At 36.4% G+C, this 27,938-nt stretch overlaps 1 protein-coding gene and 2 long non-coding RNA genes across 4 annotated transcripts; 2 read left to right on the forward strand and 1 right to left on the reverse strand.

Annotated features, from left to right (window-relative positions):
- The first annotated feature begins 13,648 nt into the window (after positions 1 to 13,648).
- LOC137062821 (uncharacterized) lies at positions 13,649 to 14,884 on the forward strand. Its single transcript, XR_010901285.1, has 3 exons — positions 13,649 to 14,345; positions 14,460 to 14,547; positions 14,658 to 14,884. It is a non-coding gene; the product is annotated as an uncharacterized lncRNA (long non-coding RNA).
- Positions 14,885 to 18,631: 3,747 nt separating this feature from the next.
- LOC137062838 (uncharacterized) lies at positions 18,632 to 23,143 on the reverse strand. Of its 2 annotated transcripts, none has more exons than XR_010901290.1 (6): positions 23,026 to 23,143; positions 21,852 to 22,121; positions 19,956 to 20,014; positions 19,762 to 19,843; positions 19,538 to 19,668; positions 18,632 to 19,376 (listed from the first exon to the last, which is right to left on the reverse strand). It is a non-coding gene; the product is annotated as an uncharacterized lncRNA (long non-coding RNA). The 2 variants fall into 2 exon arrangements; XR_010901289.1 differs by lacking the exon at positions 23,026 to 23,143 and adding an exon at positions 22,852 to 22,971 and having other exon boundaries at positions 21,852 to 22,138.
- Positions 19,677 to 22,136, forward strand: LOC137062836 (piggyBac transposable element-derived protein 4-like). The gene is made up of 2 exons (XM_067433757.1): positions 19,677 to 20,003; positions 21,817 to 22,136. The coding sequence occupies exons 1-2, from the start codon at positions 19,781 to 19,783 to the stop codon at positions 22,134 to 22,136; spliced, it is 543 nt and encodes a 180-aa protein (XP_067289858.1). The 5' UTR covers positions 19,677 to 19,780.
- Positions 23,144 to 27,938: the final 4,795 nt, after the last annotated feature.

The raw sequence follows: 27,938 nt of genomic DNA on the forward strand, positions 1-27,938 counted from the left end.
GTGCTTGCGGGCATGCGGGGAGTATGGCAGGGTGATGCAGTGTCTCGTTCCCTATTCAGGGAACTAAAGTTACAGACATAACTAAGGTTACAGACGAAACCGAGATGTTTTCTCCAGAGCGGCTGTACAGCCGAAACAAACTTTGTTGCATTATTTTTCTGTTATGACTGTAAAGCTGCTTTGATACAATCTGTGTTGTAAAAAGCGCTATATAAATACAGGGGACTTGACTACAAAAGCACCTGTCTGTTTGCATGCATAGTTTTGTAAATTCAATATGATTTAATTTAACGACTAAATGGGCCGGTATGTGTTCTAAATAAAAAGAATGCTGTATTAACAGAGGGTGACTACAAAATTGATTTGGAGAGATGAAGGATGCCATAGTTATTGATTTATATGATCCTGTTTAGACAAGGGTAGGAAAAATGATGAGTCAGACAATTGTATATCGAGATACTCTTCCATTAAAAATTTAACACAATTTCTTTCTAATATTTCTCTCCTCCTGGGCTCAGTCTCGTGATTTTATAAGGTGACTTAAAGGGCTCATTCTTAAATAATTAATCTGCCAATATAATAACAAAAATGAAACACAGATAATGTGTGGAATACTGATAGTTTATTCAGTTAAGGCCTTAAAAAAATCAGTTTTATGTCCCAGAAAGCACATGTTTTGTCTTGTGCCTTGTAAACCAACCAACCATCAAATAAACATCTATCTTGTTTTATGTAAAGCCCTGAATGGATGGCAAGAATATGACCAAGTTATGCAACCATTTTTAGGAATTTAAATCCAACATTTTAAGTATTTTCATTTGTTAAAATTTCTCAATTTTACAAGCCACAGTTAGGCACATTTACACTTTCAAATGACTGGAATGCTAAAATAATTTAACATTTTTATTTTATGTTAAATTAATGTTTGCATGTTAAATTTTGTATATGTATGAGTGAAACTACATTCACTCACTACTTCTTGTTGACCAAAACTTATCAATAGGTAAGGAATAAACATAAAAAAAGTAAGATGCAACAAAACATAAATGCAAAAAAAGAAGCCTTTAATCCCAGTCTGATTCATTTGATGGTGTGAACAGTTAAAGTTAAGTTATCCTGTGATGAGAGGATCAACATCTATAATGTTAGTGCTAAAAAGCATAATATTTCAAAACCAAATGCCTCTGGAGGTGCTGAGGTATTGCATCAACGTGGCAGCAGATTAGATGTCAATTATAAGAGGTGGGACTCTGAAGAAGACAGGATCGTTATTCAGACGTAGTTCATTAATTTTATGGCGACCCGAGCGAGTGAGTGACTCACCCTCAATCTATCTGATTTCATCACTCACAAGATATAATACAGCAATCTGTGAGGATTCCCCGCATGCAATGCAAGCAGGCAAATAAAATTTAAGGTAATTGAAATCTTTGGGGAAATAACCTTAGAAACAGCAGAGGTAAGCAGAGGGGGCGGAATTAATGGGCTGGGGGATTGTCATAAAGACCATTGTCAAAGAAGGTCGATATGATGAAGTCAGTCTGTCATTCAAAAGCAAATACTGCCTGTCTAAAAAGAGTATTTAGAGTGAAGGTCTAAAACAAAGGTTTACTGTTTACTCAACATGGGGCCATTCACACAGAACGTGCTTGTCCATTTCCCTTTTCCATTGTTTTTCAATGTAAATGCACTAGACGGACGTCTTTAACCAATGTGCTCATGTCTTCTGCAGCATCTCGCACATGACATGGCATACTAAAAATGCACCGTACATGACCATACGATATATATATATATATATATATATATATATATATATATATATATATATATATATATATATATATATATATATATATATATATATATATATATATAATGGTGTGTTGACCAGCTGAGAACTTGTGAAGAGCTTAAATGTGTAAAGGAGTCAAAACAGCAGTAGGAATCCTTCGGTCACACTCCCTAATGAAGATCTGCTGTGAGGAGATACAGTTCTGATGCTTTTACCAAACTGTGAGAAAAAAACAGGGATGCTGGAGCATTCTTTCCTTTTTAGGTTTGCATCCTGTGATACCATAAACATTCGCTTACATGTCGTTGGTCTGTGTTGCATTCATATTTCAGTCTAACTGCAAAAGAGTTTGTTTGGTAGCGGGCCAGGTCTGCTTGTTTGGTGCACACCAAGTTCAAGTTCAAGTTATGTTTATTCATGAAGCGTTTATAAAACAGCCACAAGACTGACCAACAGGATCAGATTAAAAAATAATAAATAAAAAAAAACACAATAAACAGCTAATACAATAAAACTGAGTCAGACCCCAGTACAAACTAGATGAATATAACACCAGGGTTTGGATGACAGCGTTCACACTAAAGGAAAATTTGCATCAGATTTTGTTTTATTTAAAGCATATCTGCCAAGTGTTAACACACCCTAAAACACACATGTATATGTCATCAGTGCTGCTATCATGGAATAGACTTCTTTGGAAGGAAGTGAAAGTGAAAAATGTTGATTATGATATGATTTTTCAGTTGGCCAAATTGCATTTCTGTGAATTGATGCAGTTTAATTCACAGAAATTCAATTTGGCCAACTAAAAAATATTTTGATGTGATCAGTCACTAGACCCTTTTTTTTTATTTTTTTACAGTGTGTGTAAAAAAAAAAATTGGTGTGAAAACACAATAAATCTTCAACATCTTGGCCATAACATACACATTTTGTTGCTCTGTAATGCACAAGCATTTATTTTGGGTTTTATATAATCTACATTACAATATTTAGAATCAATAAACTAAATCTTCTGAAAATTAATTTCCATGCTAATATGGCAGACACACAAACAAATCAAAGTAATCTGAGCAGCTGCTCACGGTGATTTGTGTGTGTGACCGCCATATTATCCTTATATCCTAATATACAAGCAGCAATGATTTGTTTTACCTTGGAATGTGTGTATATATATATTTTTTTTATTTTATTATTATTATTATTTAATTATTATTTTTTCGACAGTGCTAAATACATTACATATGTCTGGAATATTTTGTAAATCAATCACTCAATGTTCATGAAAGGTAGTCAGAAACGTATGTGTCCTGGTGTAATTGACATTTCTGGCTTTGGCAGAATGGCACTGCATTCAAGATACTACATTTTATCATTTGAATTCCATGGGAATTGAACCCATGACCTTGGCATTGCTAGTGCCATGCTCTAATGTTTGAGCAGCCGAATGGTGTTGATCACAAGATGCATTTGAAATGCATGTAAATACAAGGTTTAATAGAAAATGGAACTTGTTTGGCTCTTTGAAAATATACAGAATAAGAATGTGCTATGAGTTTTCTGACATTTAATTGTCCAGTGAAACACTCAAGCTAAGGATATTACCCACACTCTATTTTCTGTCAGGGTCAAATATGTGCAAGGCTGATCGCTCGCTTTAACAAGATTCTCTTTGACAGATGTGACAACAAACACCTTGAATGGATTCTAACTCAAAGATTAAATGGTATAAAGCAGTGTGAAGAGAGCTTTCTCAGTCCTATCAGTGCTAATGCCTAAGCCAGAACATTATTAAGCTTGATCATCAAGCTGTAAAAAAAAAAAAAAAAAAAAAGTCCACAGACATTTGATACAGGGTATTTATCTGTCACAAGCTGTAAGATAAAAATGTCTAGGCTGTTCCAAACCTGATAAGGCTGTGTCTTATTTTTATGGAAAGCTGCATACCTGCCTCTGAGCTCTTTTGCGTCGCAGTTTCAGAGATTCAAGGACCTTATTTTCACTTTGATGGAGTCAGCCAAAATAAATCACATGCATTTGTTTATGTGAGAGCTTGATGGAATGTTTTAGAGAGGGCACTTTATGCCGTAATATATCCGCTAGTTCTGTTTGTACAAAGTGCTGCATTTGAAAGCTTTCATTTAAGTGGTTTGTTGTCACAGTTGCTACAGTCAATATTTATGTAGCAGGTTTATTTTTGTACCTTAAAGACTTGGCTTCGAACGTCAAACTCCAAACTTCACCCTTAAATGCATATCTCGGGTCTTTATCGACCCGATAAGTCATTTATTACCCTCCTCCTTTTTAAAGTAAGTCAATCTATTAATTATAAACAATATAAGAAGAACCAAATAAAATGATAAAAGGATGTCTGTTTACTGTTTTTTGTAAAAATGTATATAGTCGCTAGCAACCCGATGTATGTAATAGTGTAAGTATTTGGATCTCTAAGTAAGTAAGTAAGTAAGTAAGTAAGTTCAAGTCACCTTTATTCCTCACAATGGCAAAGTGTGACAATGATGATGTTATGATTTACAATTACTCTATGCACAAAACAAAGTAATACGCAAGTATCATCAGCAAAACATGCTCAGCGATTTAATGCAGAGCTAGGACTGTATACAATCAAATATTGGTGTCACTGTCACTTGATGGCTAAACTGTTGAAGAAGCTGTCAGCAGTCAAAATATTGATTTTGAAGATGTTGAAGAGGATTGTGAATATAAGCCAAATGCTGAATATACTGGGGAAATTAGCTCTGATGATGAAAGTGATGAAACCTCAAATTTAAACCTGCTCAAATTTAACCCTTCCAAAGTCCAAAAAGTGGCCAAATATGCTTTATTTTATTATTTTATAAAAGTTTTTAAAATATCAGGAGAGTTTTATGCTATTGTGGCAGTTAATGATCCATCCATGTTAGATATTAGATATTAGGGGTGTAAGAAAATATCGATACATGTGAATATCGCGATATTTTGTTTGGCGATACTGTATCGATTCTCAAAAACACTGTATCGATATTTATATATTTATTTATTTACATCCAAGATTCGTGGCTTTGTGTTCGAATTAAACCACATACTGTATACAACCCAACTGCTAGATGTGTTATCTCAGAACATAACTGACGCGGAGCCAGAGAAGCGCAAGGTGAAATGTGTGAGCATTAGCATTAGCAAACCTCACAAGACGATAGAATTATTCCGCTCCCGCGGTTTACAGAGTTGAAGTGTGGACTCATTTTGGCTTCAGCTACAAAGAAGTCATTTTGTTTGCAAAATAGGCAAAGTTAAAATCCAGTACCCCTACTCTGGAAACATTGAAACGGAGAGCTCGCTTAACCATAGATATGTATACGTTTACATATCTATGCGCTTAACATCCAGACATCATCCACGTTTCTGAGTAGCGTTTCGATAGAATATAGCACATTTTCCTCTAACAAAATAAACACACTCCAAAACTGACAGTGATGGCAGCAGAACGAAAGCATCTGATCATAGCGATGTGGATATGGATGCACCAGCTCTGCAGTTTAGCCTACTTGAAATGGGACTTTATACAATAGACTGCGTTAAAGAAAACAGCTTTACAGTATTAAATATAAAACAAACAGGCATTCAGTCATGGAATGAATGAACTATGCACTTTCTGTTGCTCAATAGTTTAGAAATGAAAAACTGCTATACTGTGAACCTTTAAAACATGTAGAATAAAGTCATTTTACTGTTTCCTTTTACTTAGATTGCACAAAATAGTGATTAGTGACATAAATTATACTGAAATAATTAAATAAAACAGTTACTTTTCATGTTTTATGCATATGGTTGTGTTATTTATTCTTTTAAATTAATCTTTCTAAAAAAAATAATCATTGTTTTTTTTCTCACAATATCGCAATATATCGTATCGTAACCCCTGTATCGTGATACGTATCGTATCGCCAGATTCTTGAAGAAAAGAAGAAAATTACTACTGATATCAGAAAATCAGCTTAAATGTGTCCAACACGCCATGCATAAATGAGAAAAAGAAAAGTACAGTGCTGTAACATTGCAGTCGATCTCTCAGTCAGGAACAATTCACATCTCACACTGTGACTGCCAGGATGTTTATCACAACTCCGACCTCTGTCCTTCAGAGAAGCCCTCTACTGCCATGCACTTCTTGTCAGTTACCGACTGCTATCTCTGTTTCAATACCCCTTGAGACGCGCTTTTATTGGCAGCTATCCTATAGGTCTGCCTAGTAGAATGACATCCATCGTCTCTTTAATCAGAGCTGCTTACAAGTACCTCAACACAAACATGGCTCTCACACAAGGGCTCTGTTCCAAAACCTTAGTAAGCTGCCCTGCTGTCAGCTGCCGCCTTCCACGACAACATCTGAATTAGAATAAAACCTCATGAGTGACTGATTTGGAATGCTCCACATCAGGGTTTTAAGTTAATTAGAATTTAAATGAGAATGCCTTTTAAATTCCAACCCAGTTCTAGTAAACCATACATACCTAACCCGGTTCCCTGAGAAGGGAATAAGATGCTGTTTGCTGGCATTGATGTAATAGGAACACCTCCAAAATCAGTATTGAAACATGTTAGCAAATAGGCCAGTTCTATTGGCCAACTATAATGTCTATTGATAGATAGATACTGACCACTGCAGGCCAAGAACACCCCAAAAGAGCTGCAGTTTTGGAGACGCTCTGACCCAGTCATCTAGCCATCACAATTTGGCCTTTGTCAAACTCGCTCAAATCATTACACTTTACCATTTTTCCTGCTTCTAACAGATCAACTTTAAAGGGCAAAATGTTAAATTGCTGCCTAATACATCCCACCCACTAACAGGTGCTGTGATGAGATAATCAGTGTTATGTATATATATATATATATATATATATATATATATATATATATATATATATATATATATATATATATAAAAAAAAATTTTTCTTTCTGCCGAAGGCATTCAGAATGTGTGTGCTACCCAAATAATAGGTGCGTTTTCATGGAGCACTGTAATCGGTTCCAATCCGAATGACAATGCTCCATATAAACACCTCAATCGGAATAAAAATGCCCAAACCGAATTAAATTGTAATTGGTTTGAAAGGGGTGGGATAAACCTTTTCATGAACGAGCAAAAAAAAAATCACCATATAAATGACCTGACCTGATTACTTTTGAGTGTGCGTCCTTATGTAACATGATATACAGAGCGCGCCTTCACTACTGAAGTGTGTATGTGTGTGTGTGTATAAAATATATATATATATATATATATATATATATATATATATATATATATATATATATATATATATATATATATATATATATATATATATATATTAGGGCCGGGACTCGATTAAAAAAAATTATCTAATTAATTAGAGGCTTTGTAATTAATTAATCGCATTTTAATTGCATATAAATATTTGACCTGAGAACAATGAGAAGTAATTTTTCACATGGATTTTAGTATACCATTGAATAATGACTGAAGAAATAAGCTTAAACAACAAAATACTGTTTATTTATTTCAGTCCAGCAGACCAGTGCAATGTTTGCCATTAAGTGTAGCAAAAGCATATTTGTGATATTTGAGGCTCGATGTGCTGCGGTGATACGCAAATTCCTTGTTGTATAGCTTTCACACAACCATGCTCTTGTCGACGCTTCCATCCTTTCGTTTTTTAAACAAAATTTCCCATCCACGGGGCCAAGCAAAGCAGTTTCATCATCAGCTTCTTCGTTCATGTTCACTATGGTTTGTTGTTGTCGTGACTCGCGAATGCTAGTTGGTGTTCCAGTATAATCGGTCCGCCGAAACTCATTAATTGAAAACCGTTCCGCGATTAGGGTTAGTTACAAAAATAAGTGTGGTTAAAATTGTTATTTATTTTTTTTGCGTAATTAATTAACGCATTAATGCCCCGTAATTAATTAATCTTAATTAACGCGTTAAAGTCCCGGACCTAATATATATATGTGTGTGTGTGTGTGTGTGTGTGTGTGTGTGTGTGTGTGTGTGTGTGTGTGTGTGTGTGTGTGTGTGTGTGTGTGTGTGTGTGTGTGTGTGTGTGTGCTGGTCATATAATTAGAATATCTTCAAAAAGTTGATTTATTTGAATAATTCTATTCAAAAATTAATACTTGTATATTATATTCATTCATTACACAACACACAGACCAATATATTTCAATTAATTATTTATTATAATTTTGATTATTATAACTGACAACTAGGGAAAATCCCAAATTCAGTATCTCAGGAGATTTAAATATTGTTAAAAGGTTCAATATTGAACACCTGGTTTTTCCCTACTGGTGCCACACTCTAATCAGCTAATTAACTCAAAACTGCAAAGGTCTTTAAATGGTGTCTCAGTCTAATTCTGTAGGCTATCATGGGGAACACTGCTGACAGTTGTCCAAAAGACGACCATTGACACCTTGCACAAGGAGGGCAAGACACAGAAGGTCATTGCAAAAGAGGCTGGCTGTTCACAGGGCTCAGTGCTTCAATAACCACTACGCAAAGACATATGCAATACATAGGTTTCAGCTGTCGCATTCCTTGTGTCAAGCCACTCTTGAACAACACACAGAAGTGAGTCGCCTGGGCTAAAGACAAAAAGGACTGGACTCCTGTTGAGTGGTCCAAAGTTATGTTCTCTGATGAAAGTAAATTTTGCACTTGCTTTGGAAAAGGAAATCAGGGTTTTGGTGGGCCTTTATACTAAACACTGTTTTTTGTTCACTGAATGAATTATGCAATATATAAATCAAGTCAAAATCATGGGTCAAGTTAAGGTTTTTAAGCTTTAAATTCCTGAGATAATTGTAATTACGAAAGGTCTCTCAAGAGAGTGATCTCATTAGCAGAAATGCCTGATAAAACCTGAAGATGTGGCCATCTCAGACGCAGGGCATCTTTCATGTGCTTCAACCAATTATGTACTTTAATGTGATTTATGATGTGGATTAAAGAATTTTAAAGACACATTAGAAAGGAGGCATGCAAACCATTCTGTTGCTTAAACACTATAAACCAATACTGCAAAAACACAATACTGCAATGCAGGAAATTTCCCTATTTATATAGCTTTCCACAGGGTTGTATACTAGACAATCATTTGTATATATCATTTTTTATTATTTTTATTTTTCTCATATCTCTAATAAAAACAACTTCCCCTCTCTCTTGCAGAGACATCCCATCTCTTCTCTGATGATGTGTTTACTGGTGCAAGGGCTGGGCAACCTGTCACTCATATGAGATCCATAGCAAATCACAACCATCGAATCAATTCCCCATGAAAAAAAAAAAAAAAAAAAAAATTCTGAGGTCACCAGTCATCTGGACTGCAAATCATTTTCTCATAAATTAATTTAACTGTAAAAAGTGTACACAGTAGACAGACATTTCACTCAGAAATGTTTAAATGTGTTTTATATTGACTAAGTCAGCACCACTGCTGGGGAGACATGACTGGCATTATTTCAAGAAAAATGAAAATATTCCTCACACACTCACAACAGTTGGCTTTATTGATTCTTTGTCACTAGGGAAGGTTTTCCAACACTTGTCCTCTTGCTGTTGTTTCTCTTCGGCAAGCTCATTAGTCACACTGAGCCTCTGCAGTCGCTCAGACTGACGTTTGGGCACTTTGAAGTCCCTGGACATCGCCAGCGGTTTTATGATAATTAATGTTGCATCTGTGCCACATGGCTGGGTGGGCTGACTCGCAGATCAGGGGAGATATACAGTCGACAGGAACAATCTCCTTCCCCAGGGCCAATTTATTGATATTAAGCAACTGCAAGAGGTTCAGTCCGACAGACTGATTCCTCATCATATGCACTCTGGACCTGTAAAAAAAAAAAAAGGATTATGTCTTAATAGAACAGTTTGTAAATTATGCCCCATCTATCTTGTTTGCTTTATTTAGTTTGTATATATATATATATATATATATATATATATATATATATATATATATATATATATATGATAAATGTAACATGTACATTAGTTAACATTAGTTAATGTATATGTAACATTGTCATTACATTTGTTTCCGTATTTGGTACCACTTTAGCCTTAACTACTACACTGTAAAAAAATAAAAAATAAACAAAAAGTAATCTGTTGCCTTAAAAGTTTGAGTTTATTGCATTTAACATTTTGAATTGATACAATGAAGTAAATTTGTTTAATAAAAAGAAAATCAAAATAGTATCTGAGCCACATAAAACTTTTTATAAATCATGAAAATAGCACAATTTGGCTACCCAAAATAAATACTTTAACTGCGTCTTCACAAATAAAACACACAATTAACCAATATGCTTACAAAATCTTTTAATAATATTTGAATAAAGGTTCTTAATTTTCAAAAATGTTCATTGTATTAACTACATTTTTTTAATGTCAATGAACTAAATTTTAAAGCAACCAGGTAACTTGTGTAAAAACTCAAAATATCATGTTATCTGAACCCCATCAATTATCTAAGCTGAACTGACAAAAGATAAAAAGTTGTGATAATTTTCAAAAATTGTCTTTTTTTATTTTTATTTTTTTACAGTAAACTTATTCCACCCACCTCAACACTACAACAAAATTAAGGGGATATATTTCCCTCTGATAACCACAAAAAAAGGGGCATATGTTCTTATGAAAATAACATTATTGTGGGCAACATATAAACCATTAGTTTAATAATAAAATTAAAAAAGTGGTATAGCTGCTGGTGGCTTGGTACTGTGTTCCTTCTCGGGTGCAATCAGGATGTAATTTAGTCCAGCATTTGATTCAGGTCAAGGACTGTGCCAGTCGAGAAATGGGAATATGCATGAATAGCTCTGTCCTGGTATTGTAGGCCTGAAAAAAAAAATACACTGCATGAAAACCCTGGAATACGGCATTATCCGGGCATGGTAAACTCCTGTGTAATTTGAGGTTTACCGGACGTATGTGGGAAAAAGCGGATCAGAGTAACACGGAACAGTATATTTCAAGATACACCCGGAAACCTCACATATGCGGACATATACAGGCATCCGTGAAATTTCACGGAAATATACAGCTGAAACACTGCTGGGTGCTAGGACTGGTGACTGTTAGGTGTGAAGAAGGCCTTTCATATGTTAATGACACTGAGGTGCTAGCTGTTCTCAGAGGGAGGGGTGGCAGGGGAGGACTTCAGGATTGAGAATTATGACTTATGACTAAGTTTTTATAAAAACACTACAAAATAAACACCCCAAACATATAGCCACAAAAACAGAGCATTTAAATTAAGGAATTAAATGGAACAAATAAAGGAAAATTAACCAACCATTTTAGAATAACACACATTTATTGTGAAGTTTTACAAAATGCAAAAAAAACCCAGATATGCTCAAAATAAAATTAAAGGAATACAAAGAAGGTCGTTGGAAATCGCATGGGGCTAAATCTCAAACATTGTGCAAATGGGAATTATGGCTGATACCTTTTCTTTTGTTTGACTTAACTGCACAATGTATGTACTTAGTACACATCTCCCTGCAATACGTTCCACAGGTAGGAATGCTGCAATCAGTCTGTGTCCCACACCTCCACAGGGTTCCCAAAGAAACATCTGTCTGGATGAGGGTGCAACCACGAAACCTTTGCAACAACATGGCGTATAGGACGTGTGTTAGTTTTTAACACTGATTATAAGAAATCTCTTAATGACTCCAGCACGCAGCTCTGCATTTGGGTCGAGGACTGGTTCGTCCAAGAATTTGTATTTCTCTCCACGCCTCTCTTTTTAAACAACCCAGGTCTTTTTTACCAAGGTCTCTAATGACTGAGTTACTTTCTTGTAACAATAGGTTAGTTTGGGGTACAGATATTCCTTGCCGTTGAAGCTTATCATCTTTTTGGACAGACAGCATATTCAGTGAAGTTGTCGTACTGGTATATTTTCTTAGTTAATATAAAGTCTTGAGAATCATACCAGCAAATTGCATTAATCAATCAACTTTATTTATATAGCGCTTTTACAATGACGATTGTTTCAAATTAGCCTCACAGTGTCAAACGAGACAGTATTGCAACAAAATTTTAGTTGGCTGTAGGGTCAACAATGTTGGCAGATCAATATTATAGTTTATAGAATTAAATAAGACCTAATTAATTCATTTTATTTGTATATTTAGTTGAATAACTTAGATCATAAATTTAGTGTTATAGTTTGTGTGTCCCCAACTGAGTAAGCCAAAGGCCACAGTGGCAAACCCAGGAGACACCAATCAACACTGAGAATATTTCCAATGAGCCATCAGTTGTCAGAGGCATAGCAGCAGTGCAGTGATGGCATTGTCTGAAATGTTGAACAATGCTTGCCAGGTTAAAACCATTATTGCTAATAGCTTTACAAGTAATAAAGCAGAGCTGTCTCTATTGCCATTATCTTCTTCAGGTTTGTCATCTTTAAAATCCAAATGTTCACTGTGCTGACCATCTGTAAAGACATGTTGCTCTTCATGGTCACTGTCATCATCTGAAGACGTTTCACTGAGCTCCAAGGAAAGCCTGAGCAGCTCATTGCGTTCTTCTTCTTCTTCTTCTTCTTCTTCTTCTTCTTCAAAAAAACAAAAACAAAAAAAAACAAAGACATTTGTTAGAGTTTTTTTTTTTTTAGAAAAAATTAATAGAAGTGTAACAATACACATCTGTCTGTGTGCATCAATTTAAATGTAAGGAGCCTTGCCTTCAGATCTGCCGAATCTTGGTTCTCATGTAAATGCTTGTTTTTTTCAAATATGCAGAAATCAAATTGCTCTTGGTCTCCAATGTCCCCTGTAACAATTAAAGAACAATACAACGATTTTAGCTACACACAAATTTACATACACAAGCTAAATACAAAGATTTAGTTTAAACAGTGAAACATCACAACACCAATTGATTAATGGCTGGAGCTATGCATTTGTCTAGCATTATCTTAAAGTTAGCAGCTTTTTACTAAAATCCCTTAGAATCACATATCATGCACTTTACAGTACAGCATGTGTACAGGTCATGATGGGCCATAGAAATGTTAATGGGCCATTCGTAATAATTTATCCAAATAACTTTAGTTATTGTTATGAATTGACTTTTAGTTCTTTTTTTTATTTGTTTGTAATAGGCATTTATTTATTTGTAATAAATAAAAGTTACAATGTATTAACAAGACTTATGCCTATACTGAAAAAAACACAAACTTACTACATTCTGAAAACAAGCAAATCACTATTGTGTGTCAACTCTAACCAAAGCAGATCATGAACATCAGTGTAATGTTGCACGACATCAGTAAATATATAAAACAAATGCTGATGATCGCCATCTTATTTTACTTGTCATTTGGTTTTACATTAAAGAAAAAAAGTTCAGTAACTTACCAAAATGAATACCAGCATCATCCCAGTCCACAGGTCTCATTTCGGCTGGATGAAGTTCATCACATGCACTCACTTCCAGCTATGTTGTGATTTGTCTCAGCTGTAATCGCTCCATTGTGGAAAAAAAACAACTTTTTTTTGTGAAGATAAAAATATGCATGTGAAACATTCTCGTTGCAGTGGTCGCAAAACCGCCGAGCTCTCTTTCTCGTATTATTATCAACAGGTGGTTGTCCTTCCATGTTGATAGATAATTATGTCCAGCATTATATTTTTGCACCAAATTAAAGATACACCTGCGACGCGTCATACCGAGGGCGTGGTTTGAGTGGTGATTAGCAAGCAAAAAACACGCGCCAAAGAGGGGGCGGTTTGAGGTTTGAAATCAACCACTCACAATATAAAGGTGGGGACGGAGGCGCACCCAATAGTAGTGTATTGTTTCATGCGCGCGAAAGTTGAAACCTCCGCATTGTTTCCGGAAGTACAGAGAACGGATTGTTGTTTTTTTGTGGTGTTTGGTTGAGATTTGGAATCGATCATTTTCGACAGATTTAATATGGAGAGTAAAAGGAACCTTAGTTTTTCTACTCCACTGAACAAAGGAGGACATGCAGCCTCAAGCTCAAGCCCAGTTACTGTGAATGCCTTGATGAAGCAGCTGATCTCCGGCCAGAATGCTATATCTCGTCAGCTTACTACTTTAATATCTGCACAGCATGAACGGGCCGATCTTCTCCAAGAGGCTCTCCAGCGTCTTTATTCTCTCGAGCAAAAGTATGAGCAGCACGGACTAACTTACAGGAAGAGCCTAACAACTTTGTGAAAAGATTTAAAAGGGCATGTAACGTGAGGTAAGTTCAGTTATTGTTATATAATGTGCCTGTAAACCAAAGTAGGCTTACAATTAACGTTAGCCTAATAACGTTATGTGTTTTGTCTCCAGCGGTTACTTTGATGGCCATCTTATTCAAACTTGAAAATATTGTGGTTCTTGCAGATTGTGAATCCGTTTAAACGCATTTTAATTTCAAACTTTACAGGAATCTGTAAGATGCCTTTGTGTGAAACCCAATTCAGAGAACAGCCCACACAAATACGATCCACAAACTGGGTAAGACTGCTTATTGTATACTGTAAATGTTAGGTTAACCTACTTCTAACGTCATATGGATTTGAAATGACAACACTGAATTTCATTAATTATAACTGCAATTTTTCCCCTCAGAATAGTCATCACACAACCTCGCTTTGACCATTTTCCTTTGAAGAATTAAGTACAACTTTTACAGATGTTGACCCTGAATGTGTAAAAGGTAATCTTAAAGATTGTATTATTTTTTATGTAATTTTATATTAATATTTACTATGTGTGCTTTGTTTTGCTTACTTTTATTGGTATTACAATTATTCATGATTTATTTAGCAGGTTGCAAGACATATTGAGACCCCACGGAGGAAGTATTCTGTGGCTCAGCCTGAAAAGGCCCAAAAAAAGACACACTATGAACAACATGGCAAAGAACCGTCAAAGAAAGTGAAGGGTAAGTTAAGAAACTTGCTAAGCATTTATTTTCTTTTTAGGAGATATGATTTTGTCTATATTGTGATTAAACTTATACATTAAACCCAATACTTTGATCAAATCTGAGTGTGACATAACCATACTCATTAGTGAATAATGCAAATTGCCTGTAAACTGGAGTGAAGAGTTCTGCTTGTCATGTGAGCACCTTCCTGCGATTAAGACCTTACTCTTAGAATACATAGTTGTATGATTGTTGCACATGTAAACACAGTCTGTGTTTTAGTGGTTAAATTTCTGTCATGTTTTGCAGTTGCTGGAGACCAGGTCCAGGGTTGTACAAGCTAACGCAGAAAGAGACCTGTGCGAGACCGCAACAATAGAGCAGATGTCTGATGAAGATGATGCTGTTGTTTATGGAAGGCCAGTGTGGATGGTGAGGTCTCCACCAAACAGAACCACGGTTGTCTGCGCTCTGCCAAGTGCTACGAACCAGACAAGAGGCTGACCCATGCTACACGTTACATCATCAGTGCATCATTATAATGTATTTTTACAATGCTCTTTGGAAATGTTCCCACTTATATATATTGTTTACTTAGAACATGTATTATATGCATTTTTTTTCTTTTATTCCTTTACATCGCCGTCCTTTAAATAGAATTTGCTCACTTTTTTTCCCCCATTCATTTTATAATATGTTTACAATGCTCTTTGGGAGTTTTTTTTTTTTTTTTTTTTTACTTATTTTTATTGTTTACTTAGAACATTTATGTATATTATATAACCTTTTTTTAACATTCTGGTTCTAATTTTATAATGTTTACATTTTTGCATTGTCTCATTTTATAATGTTACATTTTTAGATACACTGTGTATTTATTTCTTTATATCGCCAACTTTTAAATATGTTGTGTTAATTTTATTTTTCATGCCTTTTTTACCCTTTCATTTTAACTTATGTTTATTTTATATAGTTATATTTATATTGTTTATTTGTTCCTTTTAAATGCCTTTATTTTTTTTATTTTTTTTTGTTCTTTACATTTTCATCCCTTTTAAATAGATTTTGTTCACTTGTTTTTGTTTCTCCATTCTATTATTTTGCTCGTTTAAAATGCTCTTGGTAATGTTTTATGTACCTTAATAAATATTCCATATTTTCTTAAATTGTTTTTTGTGTGTATTTTTCCTTTGGGGGGAGAGGGGGGTGGGGTTTATGGTGTATGAGCAGTATCTGCATAGCTGACCTATAACCAATCAAATCACTAAACTATAAGGCCTAGGGCGGGCTAAGTTTTAAAAGTAACCAATCAAATGACTTTGCTATAAGGCCAAGGGCGGGTTAAGTTTTAAAAGTAACCAATAACATCACTTTACTGGGTTTTCAATGTGCCCTGTCCTCCAATAGCAGTTTGGGTTTTGGGAGTGGTTTTAAAAGAACAACCAATGCAGTTTGAGTTGAAAGGCCAATAGGGGATGGGAGGCAAAGCTGCTCAGAGGTGTGAAAATGTCTCCTGAAAAAACCTGATGGGATTACTTGCCATGGCAACAAATGGCTGTAGCATGGAAGTATACGGCCACAACATACATCCGATTTGGTATCATTCCGGATGTATACGGATATATACCGATCCATGGAATTTGACCTATCCGGCCAGTATACTCCCGGATTCTTCCGAATTTCAGCAGTGTATACAGGAGTATACGGGTCCGGATACACCTTTTTTCATGCAGTGATACACTCACCTAAAGGATTTTTAGGAACACTGTTCAATTTATCATTAATACAATTATCTAATCAACCAATCACATGGCAGTTGCTTCAATGCATTTAGGGGTGTAGTCCTGGTCAAGACAATCTCCTGAACTCCGAACTGAATGTCAGAAATGGCAATTTTGAGCGTGGCATGGTTGTTGGTGCCAGATGGGCCGGTTTGACTATTTCACAATGTGCTCAGTTACTTGGATTTTCACGCACAACCATTTCTAGGGTTTACAAAGAATAGTGTGAAAAGGGAAAATCATCCAGTATGCGGCAGTCCTGTGGGCTAAAATGCCTTGTTGATGCTAGAGGTCAGAGGAGAATGGGCCGACTGAATGGGCAACTGACTGAAATAACAACTTGTTACAACCGAGGTATACAGCAAAGCATTTGTGAAGCCACAACACGCACAACCTTCAGGCGGATGGAATGCAACAGCAAAAGACCCCACCGGGTACCACTTATCTCCACTTCAAATAGGAAAAAGAGGCTACAATTTGCACGACCTCACGAAAATTGGACAGCTGAAGACTGGAAAAATGTTGCCTGGTCTGATGAGTCTTGATTTCTGTTGAGACATTCAGATGGTAGAGTCTGAATTTGGCGTAAACAGAACGAGGATATGGATCCATCATGCCTTGTTACCACTGTGCAGGCTGGTGGTGGTGGTGGTGTAATGGTGTGGGGGATGTTTTCTTGGCACACTTTAGGCCCCTTAGTGCCAATTGGGCATCGTTTAAATGCCACGGCCTACTTGAGCATGGTTTCTGACCATGTCCATCCCTTTTTGACCAACATGTACCCATCCTCTGAGGGCTACTTCCAGCAGGATAGTGCACCATGTCACAAAGCTTGAATCATTTCAAACTGGTTTCTTCAACATGACAAGTTCACTGTACTAAAATGGCTTGCACAGTTACCAGATCTCAACCCAATAGAGCATCTTTGGGCTGTAGTGGAATGGGAGCTTTGTACCCTGGATGTGCATCCCACAAATCTCCATCAACTGCAAGATATTATCCTCTCAATATGGGCCAACATTTCTAAAGAATGCTTCCAGCACCTTGTTGAATCAATGCCACGTAGAATTAACCCTTTGACACGTACGATCAAACCCGTATGATCATTCTGTGCTGGTCCCTGGTGCGTACGATCATACCGGTGCGATTAGAACGCTCAGTGATCAACTGCCGAATTCAAAATTTAAAATCTGTTTTAGCGCGCTGACTGGCGCTGAGCCAAAGACTGAGTGAATGAAAGACTGACTTAGCTCGGTGTCTTTTAATGTTTATTTTAGGTTTCATACACTTCAAATTATATTACACAACCACAAAAATATCAGCAAACACTAAATATAGTTTGTAACTGCATACTAATATATATAACAGCAAGATATCAGTGTTATAATTGGCCCGTGATAACATTACAGATCAAATAACAATCATTTTCTACCCTTTGACGTGAACGATCAGTCTAGGCTGTTCCCTTACGTAAAATCACATATATCAGGAGAAGTGGGTGATCTTGTGTTATAAATCCAGCTAGCTTTGCCTCCCTGGCACTGTTGTAAACACATAATCGCGGCACAAATGCCCATAACGTTAGCCCGCTATAACATTACATATCATTTAACACAATCATTTACTACCATTTGATGTATATGATCAGTCTAGAGCTGTTCCCTCATGTAATGTCACATATAATCAGGAGAAGTGGGTGATCTTGTGTCGCAAATCCAGCTGACTGCCTCCCTGGTACTGTTGTAAACACATGACGACGCCACACCCACAGCCCGTGATAAATTACAGAGCAACTAACATACATATTTTTAATAAATATATAAACCATAAGGAGTTAGCTTGCATCCATTTAATTTAGTTAAGAAGTTTGAAAATATTTGATTTAAAAATTATTAAATAAAACATTTGAACAGTCATGCATTGCAAGCATTTTTTCCCGCTGACAAGTTATGTCACTGTTGACGTCACTGTTACCTCACACTCGCGTTGGTACCCACTGCAGACACAACTTCAATACAATTTACCAGTTTTTAAATACTTCAGAGAAAATGGCAGACATTTTTTTCAAAAGAAGACAACTGACAAGTGAGGAAATGGAGGAGATTTTTTTTAATTCTGATGAGGAGAATTTTGACAGTGAGGCAGAGAGTGACAGTGATGAAGACCTTCCCCCGAACCTTGAAGCTCTTGACAACATCGAGGGTGAAGAGGAGACTTTTTCCACAACGCCAGAGCATATTTCACCATCAAATGACGCAGCTGAGGTAAGCTCGTCATCCTGGAAGGTAACCAACCTTTTTAATCCTCCTGGCCCAGGCACTTTTGAGGACCAACAGTGTGGAGTGCAAAATCCACCAGAATCCCCCAGTGAGGTAAATTGTTTTAAATTGTTCTTCACTGAAGAAGTTGTCGGAGAAATTGTGGAGGAAACGAACCGCTATGCCTCTGACTTGAAAGAAAAAGAAGTGAGGGGAAAAATGGTTAAATGGGTTCCAACAAATATCCCTGAAATGTATACATTTTTAGTGGCAGTTCTCCTTATGGGGGTGATTAAAAAGCCATCACTTCGGGATTACTGGAGCACAGACCCCATGCTCTTGACACCATTTTTCGGGTCTTTGTTTTCACAGGACCGATTCCTTCTGCTCCTCCGGTGTCTTCACTTTGCAAACAATGCAACAGCAGTTTTAAATGACCCTCTGAAAAAAATCAGAAATATTTTTACTGCTCTCACCTCCTCCTTTCGTCGCATTTTTGTGCCATACCGGGATCTGTGTGTTGATGAATCTCTGATGAAGTGGAAAGGCAGGCTGGCATTTCGTCAATATATTCCATCTAAACGGCACAGATTTGGGGTCAAGTTTTTTGTTTTGTGTGATGTGCTCACTGGTTATGTGCAGGACATGATCATTTACTCCGGATCTAACAGTGACATAAAACACCACCAAGGACTTGGGATTTCTGGGTCTGTTGTAATGACACTACTAGGACCTTACCTCAGAAAGGGTCATGTCCTTTATGTGGATAACTGGTACAGTAGTCCCACACTTTTCCAGCACCTCTTGTCTCTTGCCACTGGAGCTTGTGGGACTGTGCGTGCAAACCGTAAAGGGATGCCAACATTCACCTGTAGAATGACAAAGGGTGAGGTGGAATTCAAGGAAAATGGATCACAGTTGGCAGTCAAATGGCATGATAAGAGAGATGTCCATGTCCTTACCACTGTCCACCCAACTGGTATGGCAGCCACAGGGAAGCTGGATCACATCACTGGGCAAGCTAAGATGAAGCCAGTCTGTGTGCTGGAGTACAACAAAAAGATGGGAGCAGTTGACAAAGCGGACATGATGACTGGTTTTCTTGAATGCACCAGAAAGTCTACCAAGTGGTACAAAAAGATCTTCTTTCACCTACTTGACACAGTTTTACTGAACAGCCACATTGTCTACCGGCAAATTACTGGTAAGATATTTCTATAAATCAAAGAATATAAACAAGATAAAAAGTGATTACATTTTCAAATAATGTAAACAAAAGTGTTATAAAGGGTATGCATGGATATCACTTTCCTGTAGTAGTGGGGAGTTCGGATCATTTTACTGACTCGGATCTGTGGGTCTCGTTCAGCAAAATGAACAAATCTTTTTTCACCAAAATGACATGTTAAATAGCCCAACACATTTAGTACTTGTAAATGTTGATTACATTTTAAAACTAAATAAAAATAAACTATAGGGTACGCAACCAAAGCCAACTTTATAAGAAACTGAAATGTTTAATAATTGATTAGTTGTTGGGTCAGGCTATTGCAGACTAACTCTGTTATTTCACCTCACCTCCTGATCCAAAACATTCTTTCTTTTGCAACTTCATATTTATCACGTGTGTTCTCTGCCTCTCGTGTCTTCGAACTCCTCGAGACGTTAGTTGTCGACTCGTGTCTGACCCTGATCAGATCTGGCTGGGGGCTGGGCCACCCGGACCGTGCGTGACACAGGTCCGGAAACAAAAATGATTAGTGCTTACGAGTCTTTCTGGTTTGAGTCTTTCATTCTTCCTGTTAGTCCCATAGAGTCTATGCTGTCAGTAACGGAAACAGAAAAGATTAGTTCTTTTGAGTCTCGAGTTTGAGTCGTTCGTTCTTTTGTCACGTGACTTGTCACCGTATTGAACACTAGTTCACAACCTTTTTAGTAACAAGCACGTAGTTATTTTTTTATTTTATTTTTTATATAATTCTCAGTTAATATCAGACATATACAAATATAGGAAATATATTGACTATTCAAGTCTAACATCACAAATTCAATTAGACTCATTTTGAATCAACTGTGTGTGTGTGTGTGTGTGTGTGTGTGTGTGTGTGTGTGATATATATATATATATATATATATATATATATATATATATATATATATATATATATATATATATATATATATTACACATACACACACACACACACACACACACACACACACACAGCATACAGCATGGGACTAACAGGAAGAACGAAAGACTCAAACCCGAGACTCAAAAGAACTAATCTTTTCTGCTTCCGTTACTGACAGCATAGACTCTATGGGACCAACAAGAAGTTAGCCTGTGAATGCTTTAAATAAATACAATATACTAAGGGTGTAATGGTAAACAAAACTGACGGTTTGGTATGCACCTTGGTTCTGAAGTCACGGTTCGGTACAGCAGGGGAGAGAAAACTTAATATAAAATAGATTTTTTTTTTTTAAACAGTGGTTTACTGAACAGATTGTGTCAGTCCATAAATTAATTTAATTACGGTATAACTAAAATATTTTAATTCAATTATAACTAAATAAAGAATTAATTCAATTATAACAGTTTTTTTTTTAAATCTCTCTTCTAATGCAATTTTTATCGTTTGCTAATAAGTTATACCACACTCATTTGGAGAAGAGAAAACTTCAGAATAATGTCACAGAGTTCATTCATGAAGTTGTGTGAACAACGCACAGCATCCGTATATGTCCGCGCACATGCACTTTGGTCAGAGCTGCAATATTACGATTAAGGTATAAGATATAAGGTGTTTACATGCCTTTTTAATGCGATTAAAATTGGCATACGTGTGTTCATGCAATTATGAGAATCACATTTTAATCGAATTCACTCCAGCTGACAGTGAGGTCACGTGCATACCCTCTATAAAAAAATGTACAATAATAAACAGATCACACTGTCACATACTATTCTATCCTCTTCCTTACGCCCTATCAATTTGTTCTACTGTGAGTAGGAAAGGAAATCACCTCCCTGCAATTCAGGACGAACCTGATGAGAGGGCTGCTGGAGGAGTACAGCACATCGCGGTGTCCATCCAAAGGAGGGCGACCTGCCTTAGACACTCCTCTGCGCCTTACAGCCAGGCATTTTCTTTCGGAAGTCCCTCAGACCACTTCCCAGGGCAGCAGGACCAGGCGGCACTGCAAGGTCTGCCTCTCCAGCACACGCAAGAGCAAGCAGAGGCGCATGACCAAGCACATGTGTGTGCCGTGCAACACTCCCTTGTGTGCTGTCCCATGTTTTGAGGAGTACCACACACTGAAGAATTATTAATCCTGTAAAAAGTCAGAGTTTACTTATTTATTTATTAATTGTAATTATATTTGTTATTTGTTATTAGTAAGTATAAACATATGTATATAGTTTGTTTTAAAGATTGTTTTACCACAGTATATTTATTGTTTTGTTTATAATACTATTTTGATTGTTGTTCATTGTAATTATATTTATAATTTGTTTTGTAATTTTATTAGAAAGTGTATAATAGTCTAAACAAAAAAACATTTAGCTTAAATTGAGATTTAATAAAACATGAATGAAATGTGTACATTTTGCAATTTCTTTTTAACAAATGACATACGTTTGAATTATGCTAAACTTATAAAACACATTCTAACCAGAGAAAAGGTCATCATGTATGCATTTGACATCATGTAATCTGCAAGCTAATAGTAAGTGAGGCGTGACCATATAGCTTTTCTCTGCTTTGCTAGTGAAATATAAAACTCAGTAACAATATTAACACTAAAACATAAATAATATATTCATGTTACGTATCAAGTCAACTGAACCCTAATAACTTTACCGAATGCACGGGGAATATTTGCAATGTGCAAAACGACAAACATGACATTTGAACGTCCACATTATTGAGTAACTGTCCGTTTTACAAGATAATTTTTTAACATCTTTATTCATATTTATTGCATGTTTGTAAATAATTATATATGCTCCAAAATAGGAGGAAAAAAAACAAAAATATACTCACCATTTGTCAAGCGGATGTTGTGAGGGAGATGCAAAAAGCCGTGTGCACGCGAAATTCAAAGCAGTGGGGAAAAAATAGCAACAGAAACATGTCAACCATAGAGTGTACACGCTAACAAATAATGTGAAAGGTTTTGAATTAAAAAATAAAGCAAAACATTCATAGAGTGCTCACCTGCACGCGGTCATCCACCACAAGCGCCATTGTGACTGCGTCACTGCGAAACCTCACGTGTCAAGGTTGATGTGTGTTTCCATGGAAATTAGAACGCATGTCATTGCATAATAACGGTCGCAATAAAAAAACTCACGCCAGGCTGCCAGTCTTATTTTTAAGAACGTACGTGCGAAAGGGTTAAGGCAGTTCTGAAGGCGAAAGGGGGTCAAACACAGTATTAGTATGGTGTTCCTAATAATCCTTTAGTTGAGTGTATATGTTTCAAGCCTGATCCAAACCACCACTTGTGGATGTGATTTTGTTATTGGAGCTCAGTCTGAATGGTCGGGTTGGATTTCATGTGGGGTTTTTATTTTTGTCTTTTGTTGTGCATGATTGGTTATTACGTTGGGTGTTGCATTAAAAAGACAAACTGCACAGATGTTGCTCTCACAGAGGTAATGAAACACAATGATGACAACCACGTTGCAGGATTGTTTCAAACAGAATTTACTCCCCAGTCATTCAGACTTCACTTCTTATTGTACAGTCCTACACCTTTAAGCCTTCTAAATCTCTTAAGCTGAAAGTAGCCCGTTTTTTTTGTTCATGTGCGAGAGTATGTGCACAGTCGATAACACAGCCTTGCAAAGTATACTTATTTTGACTCATGTGCATATGCAGGGGCTTGATGTGCAATCTTTAAGTAATCTCTCACCACAAGTTACTGTAAATACTAGTGTTGTAGTCAAGACCACCTAAACCGAGACCAAGACAAGACCAAGACTTTGAAGGGCCGAGACCAAGACAAGACCAAGACTTTGAAGGACCGAGACCGAGTCAAGACCAAGACAGGCCGAGACCGAGTCAAGACCGAGACCAATGCATGACCCCACACTTATGATAAAATGTGGAATATGCATATGATTGGCACTTCTCTCGTATGTGTGGGTGTGTAAGTGTACCATGAGAGAAGTTTTGATCAAATAATTAGGCATTGCAGCTTTGTGGGAATTAATCTTTTTCCTATATAAGCAAATAACACTTAACTTTTCGTCTATGGGAGGCACTGAAGACGACGTGTCCATATTGTTTACAGTCTATGGTGGACACAAACACCAAACTGACACTAACAGAGTTTTGTGTTTTGTTTTTTGAAAAGCGCTCAATCCCATTTTAAAACTCAAAGTTCCCTAAGAATGCTAATCTGGATGAGGTATTAATCTCAGACACAGTCCATTATGTCTTAAATGAATGTGAATAACAGGAGGTGGAATATGTATCATACAGATATACATTAGTATGCTGCTTAAGCAAATTATTTTATATATGTACATATTTTTCATTTACAAATTGAAAATGTTATTGTGCAGCTTTATTGTGCAACAACAAGGAAAATAAACCCTGCACTTGCATTTTTTGATTAACTACAGTTTGATTTAAGAAATATCTCACATGTGCAGGGTTTTTCCTGGGTCAAAAATGGTCTTTGGTGGTGGCTGACAGACCTACACACACACACACACCATTTTTTTTTTTTTAAATGCAACGAAACAATCATTTTTTATTTTTCTTATGTTTATATCTCCTATTATGTATGATCTCTTATCTTGATGTTTCTTTTGTTCCAACAGGTTGAATTGTTTTGGTATATAATCATATCAATATTAGGAATAGCATTAACAGTTAACAAATAGCCACATTTTCTGCCATATACAATTTAATAAAATGATCAGCTAGCTAACAAACAACTTTGTTCTGTTTTCACCTCACTCTAGTCTAAACTAAATGATTTTAGACTATTTATTTTACTACACATTCAACATACATAAGCTGAAATACTGTGGATAGTTAAAACTAATAAATCTTACTCTCCACTCTTGCTAAATTGGGTAAGCACACTTGTGTTCTCATTTCTGAGGTGTTCTGAGTAAATGATTAAACTGATTCGTTCAGTTCATTGTTGAACAGATCAGTTCTTATTACCGTCGTTAAAATGATTTGGTTCAAATGAGTCATTTGGTCGTGAATCGGACATTAGCAGACCCGTTGTGTGTGAATCACGGCTGTCAGAACATCGCGGAAGGTTTGTCACACAGAAAACACTTCATAACTGGATAGAAATTGTTTCCTGTTTATTTAATGTATGATTTATGTCAGCTGTTTAGCTTGTCAAACGTTTTTTGAGCGCATGCAATTCACACCGAGCGGTACTTCAAAACAGTTGTCCGAACGCGCAACGTTCAACATGGATTCGGTTTTCTGAACTTTTGATTTAGCTTAAAATGTGAAGTATCAGAGAGAGCTTATGTGCTTATTTTGAAGATAGAGAGAGTGCGCGCAGGGTGGAGTTCTCTGCTCTTTATATGCCTTCAGCTGTGGTCTTGACCGGTCTTGAGACAAAATCCCGAGTCATCTTCACCCGAGACTAGGGTTGCCACCCGTCCCTTGAAATACGGAATCGTCCCGTATTTTCAGGAAAAATGACGCGTCCCGTATCAAAGCAATACGGGACGCGATTTGTCCCGTATTTTACATAGGTCCACCCGCATTGTGTGAAGACACGTCCTATTCTGCCCCTAATTGGGTCGCTGCCGTCGTTGGTTTGTTTGATTGGTTTGTTTCAGGTTCACGGGTCGTGAATCACGGCCAATCAGAGTCAGAAGAGGTATAGGTTCTTTTCTATATGGGCAGAATCCATTTGAAACGATGGCGGAGGCAGGTCCAAATACCTCCCCGCGTCCAGCTGTAAAAGTTTCAGAGCAGAAACGCAAGCGGATGCAGAGGTACAGACGAGAGTGGGAAGAAATAAATATTTGGCTGGAAAGTGTCCGCGGCAATGAATACCAAGCCAATTGCACAATAATTATTTGTCGGCGAGTGTTTTCAGTGGCGCACGCTGGCCTGTCAGATGTGAGACAGCACGCAACGGGAGAGCAACATACACTAAATGCAAGAGCTCACCGAAATCAAAGCACTGTCGCACAGTTCTTCACACCTCAAGCATCTCCTGAGGCAGACAGTGTAATGTTTTTTTTTTTTTTTTTTTTTTTTTATCACCTCAATTTTTTGATTGATAACGTTAGATTTCATAAATGCTGCCTATTAAGATATAATGTTAATAACGTAGGCTACATTAATGATGTTATGGTATGATTTGTTTATTAAGGTTAAGTTGTAGGCTATAGTCAGACACAAGCATTACTTTAATAAGAGATGATATATATATATATATATATATATATATATATATATATATATATATAATCAAAATAGGACCTTTTAGGAATAAAATAAACAACTATTTGTTATGCTTAACAAATTATAAGTGCATCATCCAATACTATAGAATTAACAATCAAAAAACGAAATAATACATAAATATATTTACTTAACTTACCAAAAATAAAAATGTTGTTTAGTGTTTTATTAAAATAAGAAATGATTGTAGATATTATATCATTTTCAGTTATTTAGGTGTGGTTTCACTGTTTGGATGGTGTTACTGCAAACAATGACAAATATTTTAGTCAAAATCTTTGTTCACAACACTATAAAATTACTCGAGTTAATTTGCAATTTCTTATCCTACTCCCCTCTAGGTGACAGCAGCTGAGTTTGTTTTTCATTGTCATAGCTGTGTATTATATACTGAGTGCATCTGTTCACACTGATTTCAATAGCAGATATCCTATTATAATGTCCACTGGTATCAGTCTTAAGATATATATATATATATATATATATATATATATATATATATATATATATATATATATATATATATATATATATATATATATATATATATATACAAATTAGGTTTTAAGTTATGATATACGACCACTGCACTGGCACACCATCGGGACTGTGGTCATCGTGGCCCCGAGGGGTGTGGCCACCGGCAGGCGTCCCTTATTTTTCTGTATTGAAGGTGGCAACCCTACCCGAGACCGAGACGAGACCGAGTAAAAATGCGGTCGATACCGAGACGAGACCAAGACCTTTAAAAAGTGGTCTCGAGACCGGTCTCGAGACCAAGACCGATCTCGAGTACTACAACACTAGTAAATACTGCAAAAAATGTACACACACATTATATGTGTGTGTGTGTGTGTGTGTGTGTGTGTGTGTGTGTGTGTGTGTGTGTGTGTGTGTGTGATACATACACTGTATTCTGAATGTACAAAGTGAAGTATACTTGGACCTCAGTCAAATGTTAAGTCTGGTATTGAAATATGATTCTTGGGAAAATCCTAACCAATAGCTAAAAATGCTAATGTGCATCGTATGATAAATCTTTGCAAGTTTGCATTGTTCCTTTAAAAACCAATGTGAAATTGCTAGTAAAAGTATCAGTTGTAATAGAAAAAAAATGTATGGCCACATATGGCCCTATTAATCTGCAAGCAATTTAGAGATAACAAAGTGTTTCACTATCATTCAATAAACAGAACCCTAAAAATATACCATGTCATTTTCAAGTCGTGGTCGCACAAAAAGCTAAATTATTTGTGACAAATGACTCTTTTGCCACATTTTCCCTAATGGAATTATTGATTTTATTATTGAAAATACAATCTTCAATAAACTTTAACAGAATTTCCAGATTTTGTAGTGATTTCATTAGCGGCAGGTGGCACAAAACCATTTAAAAGTTCCAAGTTGAAATTTCAAATTAATTCCGCAGAGGTTTCATCTAAATTAAGTTCAAGAAAAAAAGAGATTACCTTGACTTAACTTTAAATGGTGTTTAAAAAAAACACTTTACACACAGAGAGGACACGGAGAACTGAGAACAGTGAAACAGAGTTTATTGTAGGAGTTCAAACGAAATCCCGGGTTGGACAAGGGTTGGACAAGATGGCGCCGTTGTGGCTGGCATGCCGTCTGTCGTTCAGTATAGTCCTGAGTTTGTTTGTTTTAAGCTC

This window comes from Pseudorasbora parva, chromosome 23, assembly GCF_024679245.1.
Source record: "Pseudorasbora parva isolate DD20220531a chromosome 23, ASM2467924v1, whole genome shotgun sequence".
NCBI classification, from domain to species: Eukaryota; Metazoa; Chordata; class Actinopteri; order Cypriniformes; family Gobionidae; genus Pseudorasbora; species Pseudorasbora parva.

What these genes read in the sequence shown, in the direction of transcription:
- LOC137062836 (XM_067433757.1), top strand. Translation starts at nt 19,781, where the DNA reads ATGGCAGCCACAGGGAAGCTGGATCACATCACTGGGCAAGCTAAGATG. An exon ending in TGTCTACCGGCAAATTACTG is followed by an intron (nt 20,004 to 21,816) that starts GTAAGATATTTC and finishes TACTGTGAGTAG; the next exon opens with GAAAGGAAATCACCTCCCTG.